Source organism: Encephalitozoon cuniculi, chromosome I (assembly GCF_000091225.2).
Source record: "Encephalitozoon cuniculi GB-M1 chromosome I, complete sequence".
Taxonomy (NCBI): Eukaryota; Fungi; Microsporidia; family Unikaryonidae; genus Encephalitozoon; species Encephalitozoon cuniculi.
Window position 1 is genome coordinate 192747 of NC_003242.2, and position 17236 is coordinate 209982.

The window sequence follows — 17236 nt, forward strand, 5'->3', positions numbered from 1 at the left end:
GGGCGGGAGTTCTCGAGGCCGTCTGGTGGTGGGGTTCTTGAGAGCGGAGGATGGCAGGAGTGGTGGAGGTTGGGATGTTCAAGGACTCTCCTAGTGGGTGCCCAATTGTGTACCACCTGATGTTCCGGGTTACAGGAATAGAGGGGATGGGGGATGCTGTGAGATGGGGGGCAATCTTGGTGAGACGAGCGACGTTGAGAAGATAGATGAGGATAAGGAATACCAGGATGCGGCAAGTTTGAGTATCCTCTGGGAGTAAGGTTTGAAAGGTGAAGGAGACAGGATCATTCCAGATAGTGTGGAGGAATCCTTTGAACACCTTGGTTCTCCGGCGTCTCAGGATTCAGGGCAGGCCATGGATGATCTGAGTGGAGTGATGTGTTGATGAATAAAACAAATGGTATTATGGTTGTGCTCTTGTTCTCTACTGACATGGTTTGGGTTATGTGGGGATCTCCTGGATGTGTGTGTGTGTTTATGTATGTTGACTGAAGAGAGCAGAGCGATCTGGTGGGTGGGTGTTAGGGATGGTCTGTGTGGCCTAAGAGCGTGTCGATAGATGGAGTGGAGAACTGTTTATTAATCAGGCCTTAGTGAAAGGAAAGACTCTCTTAGCTTGTGAAGTAAGCCAAAGTAACCATTTAGGATGGCAATGGGTGTCCACATCATGAATGCGTAGATAAGAGCAGCAGAGGTGAGGATGAGGACAAGGATGGCGACTCTCCATGGGGCAGTAGGCGGAGCACTCTTTTCGGATGGGCAATACCTGTCGTTGAGCAACCGTGCCAGGATGAGTATGGGGAATGGGACTGCAGAGAGAAGACGGTACTCGGGTTCTTTACATACGAGCACAAGACTTACTAGAGGGCATAGTAGGATCAGGATGTCGATAAGGACGTTGATGCCAGTATCTGTGAAGGCGGTTTGTCCTGGAACAAGGCGGCAGGAGGTGGAGAGGAGATAGGTGGGTGGGATGAAGAGAGAGGGAAGGACGATAGAAAAGATGAGTGAATCATCACCTTTCCATTCATTGATGGGGAGTGCAGTGATTGAAAGGATGGAGATGGCGGCGAATGCAAGAAATAGGAGATTGAGGGTGTAGTATGGTGTGGTGTGGAGTAGTATGGCATACTGTACCGCTGAGTATGAAAAGGGGAGGAGTATTGTGATGAACCTGAGGAGAAGACTCTTTTTAAAACTGTCTTCGTCGGAGATGAAGTACATGATGGCAGGGAATACAATTGAGACGAATGGAGCAATGCCGAGGATCTTCCTCCAGTGTCGCAGGTTTTCGGTGTGTTGCTTGTCAGTTCTGTGTATCTCTGGAACGTGTGTGATGTTCATGTGGGGTAGAGAAGAAGTATGGATGAAATGGATATGCTGATATGATTGGGTGTGTGAGAATTAGTAGTAGGGACTTCGTTGTGAGTAGGATATGGCGTGTATTGTTGGGGGGACTGGGTTTGATGGCGGGGCTAGGGTCTGGGTGGTCTGTAGAGCTGGAAATGTTATGGGGAGAGAGGACTGGATGAGGCAGAGGCTCTAGGATTGTGGGTTGTATGAGGGGCGGTGTCTTTCTCTTGTTCGCTCCCCTGGGATTGTCGAGAAGGTGGAGCTTCTTTCGGTGGGGATGTCGCGGAGAGTGCAGTGCCGTGGGGAGTGCTTCGGAGAGGGGATGCGGAGCGGATGGCCAACACACGGGTTAGGAGCTTTGAGTTTGCAGCTCTGGCGGCGTGCTGGGTGCTTTGCGGTGCGATGTGCCCGGTTACTCGCTGCCTGGGAGGCGGGGGTCTTGGGCGGTATGTCTGGTGTGTGGACGACTTTGGAAACTGCAAGACAACGGTTCTCGCAGAGGATGTGCAGGGTTTCTCGGGAGAAGGTGCGAGGTGTGCGGGAAGGCGCTTGGGATCTGCGGAAGGCTGTCGGATGTTCGGCAGGGGTCGGCGGCTCTGTTGCTGGAAGCTCTGGATTGCAGCAGGCGCTTTGTGGGGATTGTGGTGAAGGGCGCAAATGCATCTCGGGAGCTGGGGGTAGGGCGTGGGGGGCTTCCTGTGCTTTGCAAGGGCGTGGGGCGGGACCTCGGGAAGTAGGGCAGGCGGTGCAGTGCTGTCTATCCAGAGAGTGGCAGGGGCGGGCTTTGGACTCTCGGTGGGGTCCCGGATGATGGATGAGGTGTGTTTCCAATGGAAGCGAGGTCTTAATTGCGTCTATGGATAGAATTGGTTGGTGAGGTTAGGTGTCTCTCTGTCGGAATGGCTGGAGACTGCGGGGTGTGCAGGTATGTCCTTCCTGGCAAGGAGCTTGAGGTGGGTGAGATTCTTGATGGCTGATGGGAGGGCCCGGCGATTGGGATAGAGAGGCTGTGCGGCGGTGGAGGCAGCCGATCAAGACGGAAAAGGGCGATGCGGAGTATTTCTGTGGGTTTGGACAGGGAGGAGAGTGGAAGTGATGGCCTTTGCTTGGGGTTGGTTGTCCTTGCGACTCTCGCAGCGGGCTTTGTGGCAGGCTCTGATGTGTTGAGGTGCTGGGGATTTGGTCCTGCGACTGGGGATGTGTGTCTTTGGGTTGAGGCAGGGTTCTGGCGATGTCCGCTCCCTGGCGGAGGGGCGGATGGACAAGGGCCTGGCTTTTGGGATGCGGCTCTGAGGGAAGCTCGGATGTTCTGCAGGAGTTGTGTGGGACTCCGGATGATTGGATGGAGAAGATGATGGCGGAGGCTTTGCGGGAGAGGGGATGAGAGCATTCGTTATGGTTGATTTATAGGATGAGGAGAGGCCGGCTAGAGGGTTGCTAGCTGTTTTGGAGGATGTGGCTGTGCTTGTTGGGCTGTCTGGGCACCTTTTGTGGGGCTTCCGTGGAGTCTGCCTGTGTGTCGGATGTTCCGAGCTCGGATGTGGAGGTTTTGGTGGAGGAGGGCAGTGGAGATGGGGCGCTGGAGCGGGGTGTGTGAGTGGATGTGCGGAGATTGTGGTTGATAAGTGTTTGCTGGGATGGTGCTTGGCCTTGATGTTAGGAGTGGCAGGCCTCTTTTCTCTCTCTGGGTGTTCTGGCTAAGGAGGGAGGAAGGGATAGTTATGGGAGTGTGATGCTGTGTAGAAGTTTGTGGTTTGGGGGACTCTGTTTCTGTGTGTTTGGTGTTTGGTTCTGGATTGGCTTCGTGTGTGTGGCATCCTTCTGTGTGGTTCTTCTTCTTCTTCTTTGGGGGAGGCGTGCCTTTGGTTGGGGGCTGGAGGAATGGGTTGCCTGGCTTTGGACGGCTAGTGGCAGCGACTGACGGTGGTTGTTTGAATGTGCCGCAGTTGTTTGTACGGGGCGGTTGGCATCTAAGACGAGCGGACTTGGATCGGAAGTCTGGATGATCTGAAGGCATGGGTGCTAGATGGGATGCAGGGCGTGGCATGGGGGCTGTTGGAGAAGCCAGTGGGGCTGGACCGGCTTCAGATTGGTTGGAGTGCTTTGGCTTGGCAGTCTCGGGGAGTTGGGTGGGCGCGGCCATCGATCGGAGACGTGCAAGGACTGCTGCCCAGCACACGGATGCTCAAGAGGGGATATTCACATGTCTTTAATCGGGCAAGCAGGCAGGCGCTGGGGGACGTGTGTTCAGCCGACTATGAGCAGCAGTGGCAGTCGTATCGCCGGAGCCTCTTGTGCAGTCATGGAGTGGAGTAGTCGCGGGCTGATTGATGGGCACGAGGCAGGGCGGTGGGCACGGTCATCAAACAGCTCGGTGAGTCTCCGGGTCTGGTGCGTGATGGCGCGGCGAGTACGGTGCAGTGTTTGATCCTGTGTTCGCCCTGGTTTCGTCGTTGGTTAGCAAGGTGAAGGAAAGCACGGATGGCAGTGAGCATGGAGCATGGGAGTCCACGCAGTCTTATGAGGGGAGAGGGCCCTTCCGAGATTGGCAGTCCTTTCGTTCGGGCGGACGGGTTCTTCTCTGCTTCGTGCAGCATGCTCTGCTTCGTGCAGCATCCGGCTTAGTTCATCGTTCATCGAATGCAGCAGAAAAGGCCTCGATTCCTTTGAAGATCATCGACGGCTTGGGCACATGATGTCCTGAGGGACTTGAGCTTTTGGGCAGGGAGTCGAAGGCGGTGGTGGCATCCCGAAGAATCTCGTGGGGTTGCGCTCTCTGGGGTTCTGGGACGTTTGGCGATCGGCTTTTCTGGACGGCTCGCCTGACTGTCTCTGAAGAGAGGCGTATCAATGCCATGGGGAAGGTAGAGGGCTTGAGGCTTATTTCGTGTATGCACCGATGAAGGTGTTCCAGGTCCGGCTGGCTTCGAGGCAGTCGAACTGCACCTCGCTCGGGGCCAAGAGACCAAGCTCGGGGCCAAGAGACCAAGGATGGCAAGCCTCTGGGGGATCTCGACCTCCTGGACCTCTTGGTCCGGGCCTTCGGTGACATGGGGCAGGGCGCTCCGAAGGGCGTGTTTGAACGTTTTGAGTGGCCTTGGATAGTCGTCGAGAGGGCATTGGCCGCTCGGAAGCAGCAGGAAAAGTCTGTGGCATCTTGTTTAGAAGAGGGGCGTGAAGTGGACGACAGCCTCCTCTAGGGCGTCGAGGCACTGGTGGCAGCATCGACAGCAGCAGTTCGTTGGGGCTTGGGTTCGTTTGTCTCCAGGCCGTTTCTGATACCGTCGAGTAGGTTCTTGTCTTGCAAGGGATGATGGCGGACGATTCTTTGCTTGATCTCCTATAGCATCGGTGATAGGCGGCCCTGTGGCGTCCCATGGTGCTCCTCCTGTGCAAAGGCCCTTTCGCGATAGTTGAGGTCAACTTTGCGAGCGGTGTTTTGACACGGTTGTGTTGGATCTGTGGGCGGGATGTGTGTTGGCGATCCTTGCACATATGGGTTATGAATGGGGGGATTGGCGGCAGGATCTCGGGGCAGAAATGTGCCTGGGTGCGGGGGGGATTGTGGAGGGGGAACGGGTCTTCTGATGGGCTGAGAGGATTCGGTTGTCTGTCGTAGGCTTTGTAGGTTGCCGGATGTGATTGTGGGAGACTGTTGATTGTGGCGACATCGGGGGATCTTTTGGCGTGGCTGTGGCAGACACAGGGGCTCTGAGATGCCGACTGATTGGGTAAGGAGAGGGCTGTGAGGTGGGATGGATGGCACTGACTGTGGGTGGTGGAAGTGCTGGATGCCGGAGCCCGAAAGGATTCTCGGTGTATCGGGGGCTCTGAGAAGGAAGCAGAGTTTCTGTCTGTTTGTCTTAAAGGGGATGTGTCATATTACAGGAGTGTGGGCAGGTGAAGAAGGGTGGCAAGGATAGGGAGTGTGGGATTGTTGTTGGAGGTGTTGGGCGGATGTGGGTGTCTGTGGGCTGGAATATATATGATGTACTTCTGATGTGTCTTGATTTTGGGGGGTTTTAGGGAAGAATGGGGTCTACTTGCTTGCTTACCTACTTACTTACCTACTTATTTATTTATCTATTTATCTATCTATCTATCTATCAGGGAGTCTCTAGATGTATCGAGGATGGCTCTAGATGTATCGAGGACATACATTAATGGGGGCGGGAGGTTTAGGAGGGGCTGAAGATGGGGGATGGTTTCGGGGGAAGATGTGGAATGGATCAAGGAGATGTGTCTTGATTTGAGCTCTTCGGAATCTGGCTCGATTTGAGTCTTCGGATCTGGGGATTGGGGGCTCTGGAGTATGAAAAGTTTGTAGAGGAATGGTGATGAATTGAGGAATCGGATGGATGTGTGTACTATTACAGGCATGACGGCTCGGGGGAGGTTACGAGTTAGTCGATCAAGCAGATGGTGTTGGGTTCAAGGGGGCGGAATGTATATGGCGACAAGGTTGGGGTGTATCCAAAGGGAGATGTGTGAAGGAGCTGTTTCGGGGCTCTGGGAGGAGGGAGAGGATGGCGGAACACGGACGCAGATGGGTAAGAGAGCAAGGGAGGTGGGGCTTGAAGAAGGGGTTCTTCTCCTGTGGAGGACCCTGGATCTCGGGGGAGTTGGAGGTCGGAAGCTCGGATCTGAAGGTCAGTCTCTTTCTGAGAACTCGGAGCAGAGGAGTTTGATGAGATGGGGGTGTGGAGGAAGTTCTGAGAGGAGATAGAGACGGGGTGGTTTTTATGGATGTGTGAGTTCTCTGGGGGGTTGTCTTGTGGGGTTCCTGAGAATGGAAGGAGGAGAATGGCGGGAGTGTTGGAGGGAGACGTTGGAGGGAGGCATGGATGTGGAGTTGTGGGACCTTCTGTCTGATTGGACAAGGAGCGGAACAAGGATGGCGGTGGGGGGACGGTATGAGGTCATAGGATATGGACAAGAGATGGGTGTTCTTCGGATTAGGATGGGGGTTTGTGGATTGTGTGTTGTAAGGTTTGAACTGTGAAGGAGGATGGATTTGAGATGGTGTGCCTGAATGGTTTGAACAGCTCGGATCTCGTGGGGGTCTCCGTCTTCAGGGCAGGGCATGGATGATCTGGGGGGTGATGAATAAAACGAATGGGATTATGGTTGTGCTCTTGTTTTCTACTGGGATGGTTTGGGTTATGTGGGGGATTTTGTGGATGTGAGTGTGTGGGGCTCTCTGTGTTGGGGGAGTTGGGTGGGGAGGGCGATGTGGTGGGTGGTTGGGGCAGGGATGGTGTTGGGATGAGGGGGTTGAGAGGTGTTTATTGATTTTGGGGGGGGGGTGGATGTGGAGACTCTCTTAGGTTGTGGAGTAAGGCGAAGTAACCATTTAGGATGGCGGAGGTAGGATGGCGGAGGGCAGATGGTGAATGGGTAGGAGCGGCGGAGATGAGGAGAGGGATGGGGACTCTGTCTGGGGCAGTAGGGAGCTCTTTTCGGATGGGCTGTGCTTCTCCCCTCGCGATTGTGGCAGGATGAATACAGTATGATTGGTTTGCAATAACAATACTTGGATTCTTCGATGGAATGATAAGTACTAAACTTACTAGAGGGCATGGGATGGATTGGGATGGATTGGGATGTCGATAAGGGCGTTGATACGGGTGTCTGTTCGGGCGGTTTGTTGCGGAGAAGGTGTTGCGGAGAAGGTGTTGCGGAGAAGGTGTTGTGGAGAAGGTGTTGCGGAGAAGGTGTTGTGGAGAAGGTGTTGTGGAGAAGGTGTTGCGGAGAAGGTGGGATGAAGAGAGAGGGAGGACGATAGAAAAGATGAGTGAATGATCACGCTTTGATTCATTGATGGGGAGTGTAGTGATTGAAAGGATTGAGATGGCGGGGAATGGAAGAAGCAGGGGATTTCGGGAGTAGGATAGTGTGGTGTGTTTGGATGGTGTTGGTGTGTGATTGTGTGTGTGTGGCGGAGATTAGTGGATGGTTATTGGAAGCAGGATTTATGATTCTGGGGAGCAGCAGTGATGTTGTGACGGTGAGGTTGTGTTAGGATGGGAGATGGAGTTGTGGGGGTTGTTGTGGGATAGGGAGCTGTGTGTTGTGTGTGAGCAGCGTGGGGTTGTGGGAGTGGTTGGGTCTCGGCTTCTGTTTCTTTGTTTCTCTTTGTGTGTGTGTTGTTCTCTCTCTGTTTGGATGGAAGGGATTTTTCGGTTTGCAGTTGTCTTGAGTGTGTGTGGGGGGGGGTTGTGAAGGGAGTTGTGTGGGGAGGTTTATTTACGATAGGGGGATTTTGAAGTGTGTGTTGCTCTGCTGTGTGTTTGTCTGGGATTTGGGCGTAGTGTGTTGTTTGAAGGTCGGGTATTCAGTCAGGGGCTCGCTGTGTGTGGTGTGTGGTGTGTGGTGTGTTCTGGATTGTCAGGAGGGGGGAGAGATGGTTGGCTGGAGGGTGTATTGGGGACTGTTAGGGGCTCGTTTGGGGGTAGTTTGTGATTGGGATGGAGTGGGGACTTAGAGTGTGGGCTGTGTGGGATGGGACGCAAGGATGAGTGGAGGGTGTGGAGGGGGATAGGGAGCTGTGTTGTTTGTTTGTTTGTTTGTTTGGAGTGTGTTTTTGTTGTTGTGAGAGTTCTGGCTTGTTGTTTGTTTTGTGTGTGTGATTGGTGTTGTGTGAGATTTAGGGGCTTGTTTGATTGATTGATTGATTGATTGGTGTTAGGGGTGTTTATTGGTGTGTTCGGATGGGGGGAGAATGGTTTGGAGGGTGTGTGTGTGTGGGGAGGGGCTGTTGGGTCTGTTCTGTTTGGACTAGGGGCTGTTGGGTCTGTTCTGTTTGGACTAGGGGATGTTGTGTGTTTGAGTGTTGAGTGCTCGGGGGAATTGTGGTCAGTGGTGTTGGGGGAGAGGGAGGGGATAAAATGTGAGTGTGGGGGGCCTTGATTGTGTGTGTCTCTGCTGAGAGGAGTGAGTGTTGTGTGTGGGGTTGATGGATGATTGGCTGGTTTGGGGGGTGCCGTTTGCGGGGGGAGTGGTGTTGTGTGTTTTTTGATTGATGGTTAGTGATTGTGTGTGTGTGGGGCATCAGGTTGATTCTGCCTGACGTGGATGCTATTCTCTGGGGCTAAGCCATGCATGCTTGTGAACTCTTTGTGGGGGATTAGCGGACGGCTCAGTGATAGCACGATGATTTGTTTGCGGGATGAGCAGTAGCTGCGGGAAACTGCAGATAGTGGTCTGCCCCTGTGGGGGTTGGCAAGTAAGTTGTGGGCCTATCAGCTGGTAGTTAGGGTAATGGCCTAACTAGGCGCAGACGGGATACGGGGGATCAGGGTTTGGTTCCGGAGAGGGAGCCTGAGAGATGGCTACTACGTCCAAGGATGGCAGCAGGCGCGAAACTTGCCTAATCCTTTGGGGAGGCGGTTATGAGAAGTGATGTGTGTGCGAGTGCAAAGGGGTCGCATGTGATTGGAGGGCAAGTCGGGTGCCAGCAGCCGCGGTAATACCTGCTCCAATAGTGTCTATGGTGGATGCTGCAGTTAAAATGTCCGTAGTCTGTTGTGTATGTCTTTGTGTGTGATGTTTGTGGTTGTGTGTGGATGTAGTGATGTGTGTGGCAGAGGACGAGGGGCACTGGATAGTTGGGCGAGAGGTGAAATGCGAAGACCCTGACTGGACGAGCGGAAGCGAAGGCTGTGCTCTTGGACTAATGTTGCGATGAAGGACGAAGGCTAGAGGATCGAAATCGATTAGATACCGTTTTAGTTCTAGCAGTAAACGATGCCGACTGGACGGGACAGTGTGTGTTGTCCATGAGAAATCTTGAGTATGCGGGTTCTGGGGATAGTATGCTCGCAAGAGTGAAACTTGAAGAGATTGACGGAAGGACACCACAAGGAGTGGAGTGTGCGGCTTAATTTGACTCAACGCGGGGCAACTTACCGGCTCTGAAGGATGCCTGTGAGTGCATGGCATGAGGCATGCGGCGGTGGTGCATGGCCGTTTTAAATGGATGGCGTGAGCTTTGTCTTAAGTTGCGTAAGATGTGAGACCCTTTGACGGTGTTCTACGGAGCAAGGAGGGGATGGAAGAGAACAGGTCCGTTATGCCCTGAGATGAGGCGGGCTGCACGCGCACTACGATAGATGGCGCTTCTGCCTGCTGTGAGGGATGAAGCTGTGTAAGGGGCTTCTGAACGTGGAATTCCTAGTAATAGCGGCTGACGAAGCTGCTTTGAATGTGTCCCTGTCCTTTGTACACACCGCCCGTCGCTATCTAAGATGACGCACTGGACGAAGATCGGAAGGTCTGAGTCCTGAGTGTTAGATAAGATATAAGTCGTAACATGGCTGCTGTTGGAGAACCAGCAGCAGGATCAGTATGTTGTTGTGTTTTGATGGATGTTTGTTTGTTTGTGGTTTCTCTGTTCACGGGATTGATTGGCATTAGCGGCGATGAAGGACGTGCAGGAGGACGATATGCGTTGTTGTTGTGACGGTGTCTGAATTGTGTGCGGTGTGCACGGGGACCCCTTGGACTTAAGCATATCAGTAAAGGGAGGAGAAGAAACCAAATGGGATTGCCTGAGTAGCGGCGAGTGAAATGGCATGAGCCTGTGTGGTAACTGCGTTTGGCGGGTTGTGTTTGTGGCAGCAGCGGCGAGTGCGATTGAATTCGGATGCGGAGAGGGCGATGTGCCTGTAGGCGCGGCGGCTTTTTTTGTGAGTAGTGTTGCTTGGTAGTGCAGCGCGAATGCGGTGGTGGATGCACCGAAGGCTAAATATGGCTGATGACCGATAGCGGATAAGTAGAGTGATTGAAGTGTGAAAAGGAGGATGATGAGAAATGAAAGTGAATGGAGTGAATGGGGGATGTTCCCGCCCGTCTTGAAACACGGACCAAGGAGACGACGGCAGGATTGTTTTCCGAGAGGGGATGGATGCTGCGGTCGGACCCGAAAGATGGTGAGCTATGTGTGTGTTGATTGAAGGGATGCGAAAGTGTTCTGGAGGATCTAAGCCGTTCTGACGTGCAACTCGATGGCATGACATGTGCATAGGGGCGAAAGACCAAACGAACCATCTGGTAGCTGGTTCCCTCTGAAATGTCTCTCAGGACAGCGGCGACGGGGAGTGTAAGATGTTGTAAAGCACTAATGCGCTTGCGTTAAACTTTGAAGATGTCTTTTAAGTGTGTTGCCAGTGGGCATACTGTGGTAAGCATGGTGTGCGAGAAGGGATGAACCTTTAAGCGGGCTAAGGAGTCTTATGCAAGGTGAGTGAATCCGGCGGCCTGATTTTGACAGTTGGACGGTGGCCATGGAGGTTGGCATCCGCTAAGAAACGTGTTGCAACGTACCTACCGAATTGGGCGGCGGAGAAAATGGAAGGGATTGAATTGCATTCCGATGCCTGCGGGGGGAGTATCTGAGTAAGGGGGCGGTATCGTTCTGCTGAAGGTCCTGCGTGAGCGGGGGTGGAGGGGCGATATGTGCAGATCTTGGTAGCAGTAACAAGGAAATGATTTGCGCTGTGGACGAGGGTTCCCTGTGTGGCAGGGGTGAATCGACTGTGGATACGGAGGTGCATTGATAGTTGTGTGTATTGCGGCTGGGAGGCGACTTGGCTGTGACGGATGGGGGCGGCCCTGTCCAGGATAGCAGAACTGGATGCTGTCTGCTGCGGATTGTTATGATGCGAAGCAGCGATTGTGGGCGAGCCTGTTCCGATGAAAAAGAGGCTGCTTTGTCGTACCTAGACCGCATCTGGTGTCCACTGTTTGCCGCGGAAGTGTTTTGTGCAAGGGCCGTAAGGGAAGTCGGCAAGATTGATGTGTAACTTCGGGAGAAGGATTGGCTCTAGCGTGCTAGAACTGTTTGTTGTGGGGAATCTGACTGTTTACTAAAAACATAGCTTTGTGTGTGGACGCAAAGTGAATTCTGCCCAGTGCACTTTTAGTTACGGCCTGTGTGGGCTAAGCGAGTGTAAACGGCGGGAGTAACTATGACTCTCTTAAGGTAGCCAAATGCCTCGTCATGTAATTAGTGACGCGCATGAATGGAGCAACGAGATTCCCACTGTCCCTACGGCCTGTCTTGTGAACCTACAGCCAAGGGAACGGGCTTGGGCTGATCAGCGGGGAAAGAAGACCCTGTTGAGCTTGACTCTAGCATGTGTGAAGTGCTGGGTGTGGGCATGCAGCGAGGTGGGGATGAGTGCGATACCACTATGTCTTCCGCCCAGTGCTTTGTGGATGGATGTGGGGAGTTTGGCTGGGGCGGCACGACTGCTAAAGACTAACGCAGACGTCCTAAGGCGGGCTCAGCGGGGAAGGAAACCACGCGTGGAGCACAAGGGCACAAGCCTGCTTGAGACTGTTCCTATTGCGGGACTGTTTGGGGGAAACCCTGGCCTAGAGATCCCATGTCCTATTGTGCGTGGGACATGGGTGACAGAAAAGTTACCACAGGGATAACTGGCTTGTAGCAGCCGAGCGACCATAGCGACGCTGCTTTTTGATTCTTCGATGTCGGCTCTTCCTATCATCGCGAAGCAGAGATTGCGAAGTGTTGGATTGTTCACCCACCAACAGGGAACGTGAGCTGGGTTTAGACCGTCGTGAGACAGGTTAGTTTTACCCTACTGTGTGGACTGTGCAGCAGATCTTGATAGTACGAGAGGAACTCTTGATTGCGACCTCTGGTGGAGCGGCGTGCCTGCTGGCTGCTGCGGAGCTACGTCGGGAGTATAATGGCTGAAGGCCTCTAAGCCTGAAGACCGACTGCGCGGTGTGTGTGGCGGAAGACGACCGCTGTGTGTGCAAGCTGTGCGGATGGAGGAGGATTCCGACATTTTGAGGCTGTGCATTTGCGCGAGTGTGTGTGGAGAGCTCTTATTGCACTGTGTCTTCTGCCCCTTCTGCTTCCCTGCCCGTCTTCTTCTGCTCTGCTGTTCCTTCTCTGCTCGGCTCCTTCTGCTCTGCTGTTCCTTCTCTGCTCGGCTCCTTCTGCTCTGCTGCATTCAGCTTCTCTGCCCGTCTTCTTCTGCTCTGCTGTTCCTTCTCTGCTGCATTCGGCTTCTCTGCCCGTCTTCTTCTGCTCTGCTGTTCCTTCTCTGCTGCATTCGGCTTCTCTGCCCGTCTTCTTCTGCTCTGCTGTTCCTTCTCTGCTGCATTCGGCTTCTCTGCCCGTCTTCTTCTGCTTCTTCGGCTCCTTCTGCTCTGCTGTTCCTTCCCTGCCGCGCTCCGTCTCGACGAGGCCTGCGCCTTCTGCGCGGAGAGCTGAGCTGCCCGTTGCTTCCGGTCCGGGAGCCGTGCTGTGTGTGTCTTAAGTCTTTGCGTCTTCTACTTTTCCGATCTCCCCCGCCTTTTGTAGCGATGCCGCTTCTGTGTGCATGCATGTGCTCTTATGTGCTGTGCCCTGCCGCGACTCTCTCGACGAGCCGACGTCCTCCCCTCTTGCCTCGCCAGAGGCCTTTTCTTCTTCTCCCCTCGCCGGCATGCAGAACATCATCACGACGCCATCACTAGAGCATTCTCCCTCGACACGAGTGCTCGCTGTGCGTGCTCGAACCTCTCCTGAGCCCTGTCTGTGCCTGAGCCCTGCCTTGTCTGCGGACATCCGGGTCTTCTGTGTGTGGCATCCTTCTGTGTGAGCCTTCCTGTGTGATGTTGCTCCTTCTTGATTCTTGAGCTGCTGCTCCTTCTTGAGCGCTATTGCCTGTTCTGGGGCCTTCTGCGCCCCTGTGTGCTGAGCTGTCTTGGGCGTTGCTTGGAGTGTGTGTTGGCTTCCTGTGTGTGGCATCCTTCTGTGTGAGCCTTCGTGTGGCTGTGAGTGTGGTTATGTGTGGCTGTGAGTGTGTGGAGAGGAGTGTTTATTTATTTGTGTAGCCTTCCTGTGTGGCTGTGTGTGTCTTAAGTCTCTGCGTCTTCTACTTTTCCGATCTCCGCCGCCTTTTGTAGCGATGCTATTGATGATGTGATATTCTTTTTGTAGACCATTGGTCATGCTGTGCCGTGTGCAGCCTTCCTGCCTCGATGCCTGGGACTCTCTTCCTGCTCTGTGTGTGGCTCTCCCTGCTCTGTGTGTGGTTACCTTTGATTTCATCTCGCGCTCTGTCCTTCGTCCGAGCTACTTCCCCTTGCCAGAGGTCTTTTCTTCTTCTCCCTCTCCATTATGCAGAGCACCATGACTCTCGCCTCGACAGAGGATCATCACGACACCATGGCTCTCGAGAGATTATGCAGGGCATTCATCTCTGCTCTCCAGAGCTATCTCTGCTCTCCAGAGCTTTTTGCGGAGCATGTGCGTGTGTGAGCCTTCGTGAGGCTTCGTGAGGCTTCGTGTGGCATCCTTCTGTGTGAGCCTTCCTGTGTGGCTGTGTGCATGCCCTTGGAACGAGTGCTGGTTGTGCGTGCCTGAATCTCTGTGCCTTGTCTGCGGACATCCGGGTCTTCTGTGTGTGGCATCCTTCTGTGTGTGTGTCTGTTGCTGTTCCCTCTGGAGCCGTCTGTTTAAGAGACTGACCTGCGGCCCTGTCGAGCGACGAGAGCCATCGAGAGCCGTGCTGTCTTTCTACGGGAAGTCTGTCTCTTTATTTGTGCATCCTTTGGCACGTTATTTGTCGTCCTTTGCATGTATGTATATGTATGTATGTATGTGTACGTACATAATGCATACGTATGCCTGTCTTAGTCCTCCACGTTTCTGCGGATCCGATGCGATCGACTGTCTTGCGTGTGATGCCTGTCTTGCCTGCTCTTGTGCCGTGTCTCTGCGCCTTTCCGTGCTTCTCTGCGAGAGGACACGCCGTTGCTTTGTCTGCCGCCGAGACTGCCTCTGCTCCGTGTGTGTCTTTTGCCGCCTGTTTGGGCTCTCCTGCTCCCGAAGGCCACGCTCTTCGACTCTCCATCGATCGTCTATCTGCGAATCATCCACTCTCCGAGCGCGCCTTCGAACGACCGCCTCTGCACATTCTCGAGCCGACGACGCCTCTGTGTGTGCGAGTGGAGTCCCGTGGCGTCTGCTTCGAGCCTCTGTCCTGCCTGAGCACGCCATACAGACTTGCTGCCGACTATCTGTGCTCTCCTCCCATGCCTCTACCACTTCTGGCCTGCCGACGGAGCCCCTGGCGTTCTTGTGCGTCGACCTCCGGCCTGTGCGGGTGCCTGCCCTGCACTGCCTGTGCGAGTTGCCCTGCACTGCCTGTGCGAGTGCCTGATAGTCCTGACTGAGCACGAGCTGCCCTGGGTGTTGATGCGAAGTCGAATGTTGCGCCCTTTATCTGCATTGTCTTATGCCCTCTGCCTACTTCTGTAGCGCCTTTTCTGCTGGTCTCCTCTCTGCGGGCTGTTCGCTCTCTGCGGCTGCGGGCTGTTCGGCGCGTCCTGCCATTGCATCCTGCTGCAGCCTCGAGCCGTGCGGAGGCTCTCCTGCGCTCTGTCTCGACGAGCCCTCGGGCTTCCTTTGGCTCTCGCGGGCATTCCTTGTCTCTTGGGTCGACGGAGATCGCCGCGGGCATTCTTTCGGCTCTCCCCCCTTGCGTTGACAGAGGATCACCAGACACCATGACTCAGCAGAACGTTTCTGGATGGATGCAGCCTTCTTTTGCGGATGCATGTCCTTGGAACGAGTGCTGGGTGTGCGTGCCTGAATCTCTGTGCCGAGCTGTTGTGCCTGAGTCCTGCGTTGTCTGCGCCTCTGTGCGGAGAGCTGGGCGTTGGTTGGAGTGTGTGTGAGCCTTCGTGTGTGTGGCATCCTTCTGTGTGTGGCTTCGTGTGTGTATGTGAGGCTTCGTGTGGCATCCTTCTGTGTGTGGCTTCGTGTGTGTATGTGAGGCTTCGTGTGGCATCCTTCTGTGTGAGCCTTCGTGTGTGTATGTGAGTGTGGATGCCTGGGACTCTCTTCCTGCTCTGTGTGTGGTTACCTTTGATTTCATCTCGCGCTCTGCTCCTGCATCTGAGTGACTTCGTGTGCGAGTTACTTCTGCTCTTTCTCTCCTGGACATTGTGCTGTTCAGGGCATTCTCGCTCTCGCCTCTCGCGAGGATTATGCAGGAGACATGGCTCTCGAGAGATTATGAGGAGTTTTTGTTTGAGGTGAGCGCTTGTTGTGTTGTTTGTGTGTGTGCGTGTGTGTGGCTGTGTGTGTGTATGCGTGTGTGTGGAGAGGAGTGTTTATTTGTGTAGCCTTCGTGTGTGGCTGTGTGTGTGTATGCGTGTGGTTTTTGTTATGTGTTGCGCCTTTTCTGCTGGTCTCCTCTCTGCGACTGCGGAGGTGTTCTGTGCAGACCCGTCTGTGTCCAGCCAGCCGGTCGAGGATGCCTCTTTACCGCCTGGGACTCTCTCTCCTCTTTTTCGCTCTCGCCCTTGCGTTGCTTGACAGAGATTCTCGCGGAGTTACTTTCGCCTCTCGCGGAGTTACTTTCGCCTCTCGCGGACGTTCTTCTCGCTCTGCGCTCTCGGCTCTGCAGAGATCTTTCCGCTCTCTCTCTCCTGGACATTGTGCTGTTCAGGGCATTCTCGCCCTCGGCTCCAGAGATTCTTGTTCTGCGCTTTCCGGAAGATTGTGCAGGAGACATGGCTCTCGAGAGATTATGCAGGACATTCATCTCTGCTCTCCAGAGCTATCTCTGCTCTCCAGAGCTTTTTGCGGAGCATGTGCGTGTGTGTGGCATCCTTCTGTGTGAGGCTTCGTGTGGCTGTGTGAGGCTTCGTGTGGCATCCTTCTGTGTGATTGTGTGTGTATGCATGCATGCCCTTGGAACGAGTGCTGGTTGTGGGTGCATGAATCTCTGCATGTGAGCTACACGCTTCGTGTCTTGTTCTCTCTCTGCGGACATCCGGGTCTTCTGTGTGAGTCCTTGTGTGTGTGCGTGTGTGTGGAGAGGAGTGTTTATTTGTGTAGCCTTCGTGTGTGGCTGTGTGTGGCTGTGTGTGGCATCCTTCTGTGTGTGTTAAGTAAGTCTTTTAGCTTTCTGTCTGTGGGTCTCTGGCGCTTTTGCAGACGGCGTTGATGCTGTTGATGCGTGTTGCTGTGTGTGATGTGGCGTGGTTGTGACTTTCTCTCCTCTCTCCTCTCTCCTCTCGGCTCTTTCGTCGACAGAAGCTTTCGCGGATATTCTCTTCGCCCCTCGGCTTGGCAGAAAGTATTCTCGCGGACATTCTCTTCGCCCCTCGGCTTGACGGAGATTGTCGCGGACATTCTTTCTCCCCTCGGCTTGGCAGAAAGTATTCTCGCGGATATTCTCTTCGCCCCTCGGCTTGACAGAAAGTATTCTCGCGGACATTCTCTTCGCCCCTCGGCTTGGCAGAAAGTATTCTCGCGGACATTCTCTTCGCCCTTCGGCTTGGCAGAAAGTATTCTCGCGGACATTCTCTTCGCCCCTCGGCTTGGCAGAAACTCTTGCTTTTCATCTTTTTGGCTCTCTGGTTTCTGGAAGATGATGGAGACATGGCTCTCGATTATGCAGGAGACATGGCTCTTGAGAGATTATGGGGGACTCGTTGGACATGGGCGTTCGTTGTGTGGCTGTGAGTGTGGTTATGTGTGGTTATGTGTGGTTATGTGTGGTTATGTGTGGTTATGTGTGGTTATGTGTGGCTGTGAGTGTGGAGAGGAGTGTTTATTTATTTGTGTAGGCTTTGTGTGTGTGAGTGTGGTTATGTGTGTTAAGTCTTTGTGTCTTTTTAGCTTTCTGTTTGTGGGTCTCTGGGGCTTTTGCAGGGGCGGTTGATGGGTGTGTGGCATCCTTCTGTGTGATTGTGTGTATGGGAGTGGCTTTTGTGATGTATGTGGCGTGGTTGTGACTTTCTCTCCTCTTGGGTTGAGGGAGATTGTCGCGGACATTCTTTCTCCCCTCGGCTTAGCAGAAACTCTCGGCTTTCATCTTTTCGCCTCTCCGCTCTTGGGAAGAACATG

The 17236-nt window shown here is 53.9% G+C and overlaps 6 protein-coding genes and 2 non-coding genes across 8 annotated transcripts, besides 1 other annotated feature; 4 read left to right on the plus strand and 4 right to left on the minus strand.

Moving 5' to 3' along the window:
- Positions 1 to 579: 579 nt before the first annotated feature.
- ECU01_1540 (uncharacterized protein) lies at positions 580 to 1344 on the minus strand (the record flags this gene model as incomplete). Its single annotated transcript, NM_001415264.1, has 1 exon — positions 580 to 1344. The coding sequence occupies one exon, from the start codon at positions 1342 to 1344 to the stop codon at positions 580 to 582; it is 765 nt and encodes a 254-aa protein (NP_001402240.1).
- A 1058-nt stretch (positions 1345 to 2402) lies between these two features.
- Positions 2403 to 2708, plus strand: ECU01_1550 (uncharacterized protein; the record flags this gene model as incomplete). The annotated part of the gene is made up of 1 exon (NM_001415265.1): positions 2403 to 2708. One exon carries the CDS (start codon positions 2403 to 2405, stop codon positions 2706 to 2708), a length of 306 nt encoding a protein of 101 aa, NP_001402241.1.
- Positions 2709 to 2779: 71 nt separating this feature from the next.
- ECU01_1560 (uncharacterized protein) lies at positions 2780 to 3400 on the minus strand (the record flags this gene model as incomplete). Its single annotated transcript, NM_001415267.1, has 1 exon — positions 2780 to 3400. One exon carries the CDS (start codon positions 3398 to 3400, stop codon positions 2780 to 2782), a length of 621 nt encoding a protein of 206 aa, NP_001402242.1.
- Positions 3401 to 4233: 833 nt separating this feature from the next.
- Positions 4234 to 4848, minus strand: ECU01_1570 (uncharacterized protein; the record flags this gene model as incomplete). Its single annotated transcript, NM_001415270.1, has 1 exon — positions 4234 to 4848. The coding sequence occupies one exon, from the start codon at positions 4846 to 4848 to the stop codon at positions 4234 to 4236; it is 615 nt and encodes a 204-aa protein (NP_001402243.1).
- Positions 4849 to 5707: 859 nt separating this feature from the next.
- Positions 5708 to 6079, plus strand: ECU01_1580 (uncharacterized protein; the record flags this gene model as incomplete). Its single annotated transcript, NM_001415271.1, has 1 exon — positions 5708 to 6079. One exon carries the CDS (start codon positions 5708 to 5710, stop codon positions 6077 to 6079), a length of 372 nt encoding a protein of 123 aa, NP_001402244.1.
- A 2322-nt stretch (positions 6080 to 8401) lies between these two features.
- ECU01_1585 lies at positions 8402 to 9701 on the plus strand. The gene has a single exon (NR_183208.1). It is a non-coding gene; the product is annotated as an 18S ribosomal RNA (ribosomal RNA).
- Positions 9702 to 9736: 35 nt separating this feature from the next.
- ECU01_1587 lies at positions 9737 to 12223 on the plus strand. The gene has a single exon (NR_183209.1). It is a non-coding gene; the product is annotated as a 5.8S-23S ribosomal RNA (ribosomal RNA).
- Positions 12151 to 12846: a sequence feature (Protein overlapping with rRNA (ECU01_1590, CAD25030.1) was converted to a misc_feature.).
- Positions 12644 to 13120, minus strand: ECU01_1600 (uncharacterized protein; the record flags this gene model as incomplete). The annotated part of the gene is made up of 1 exon (NM_001415272.1): positions 12644 to 13120. The coding sequence occupies one exon, from the start codon at positions 13118 to 13120 to the stop codon at positions 12644 to 12646; it is 477 nt and encodes a 158-aa protein (NP_001402245.1).
- Positions 13121 to 17236: the final 4116 nt, after the last annotated feature.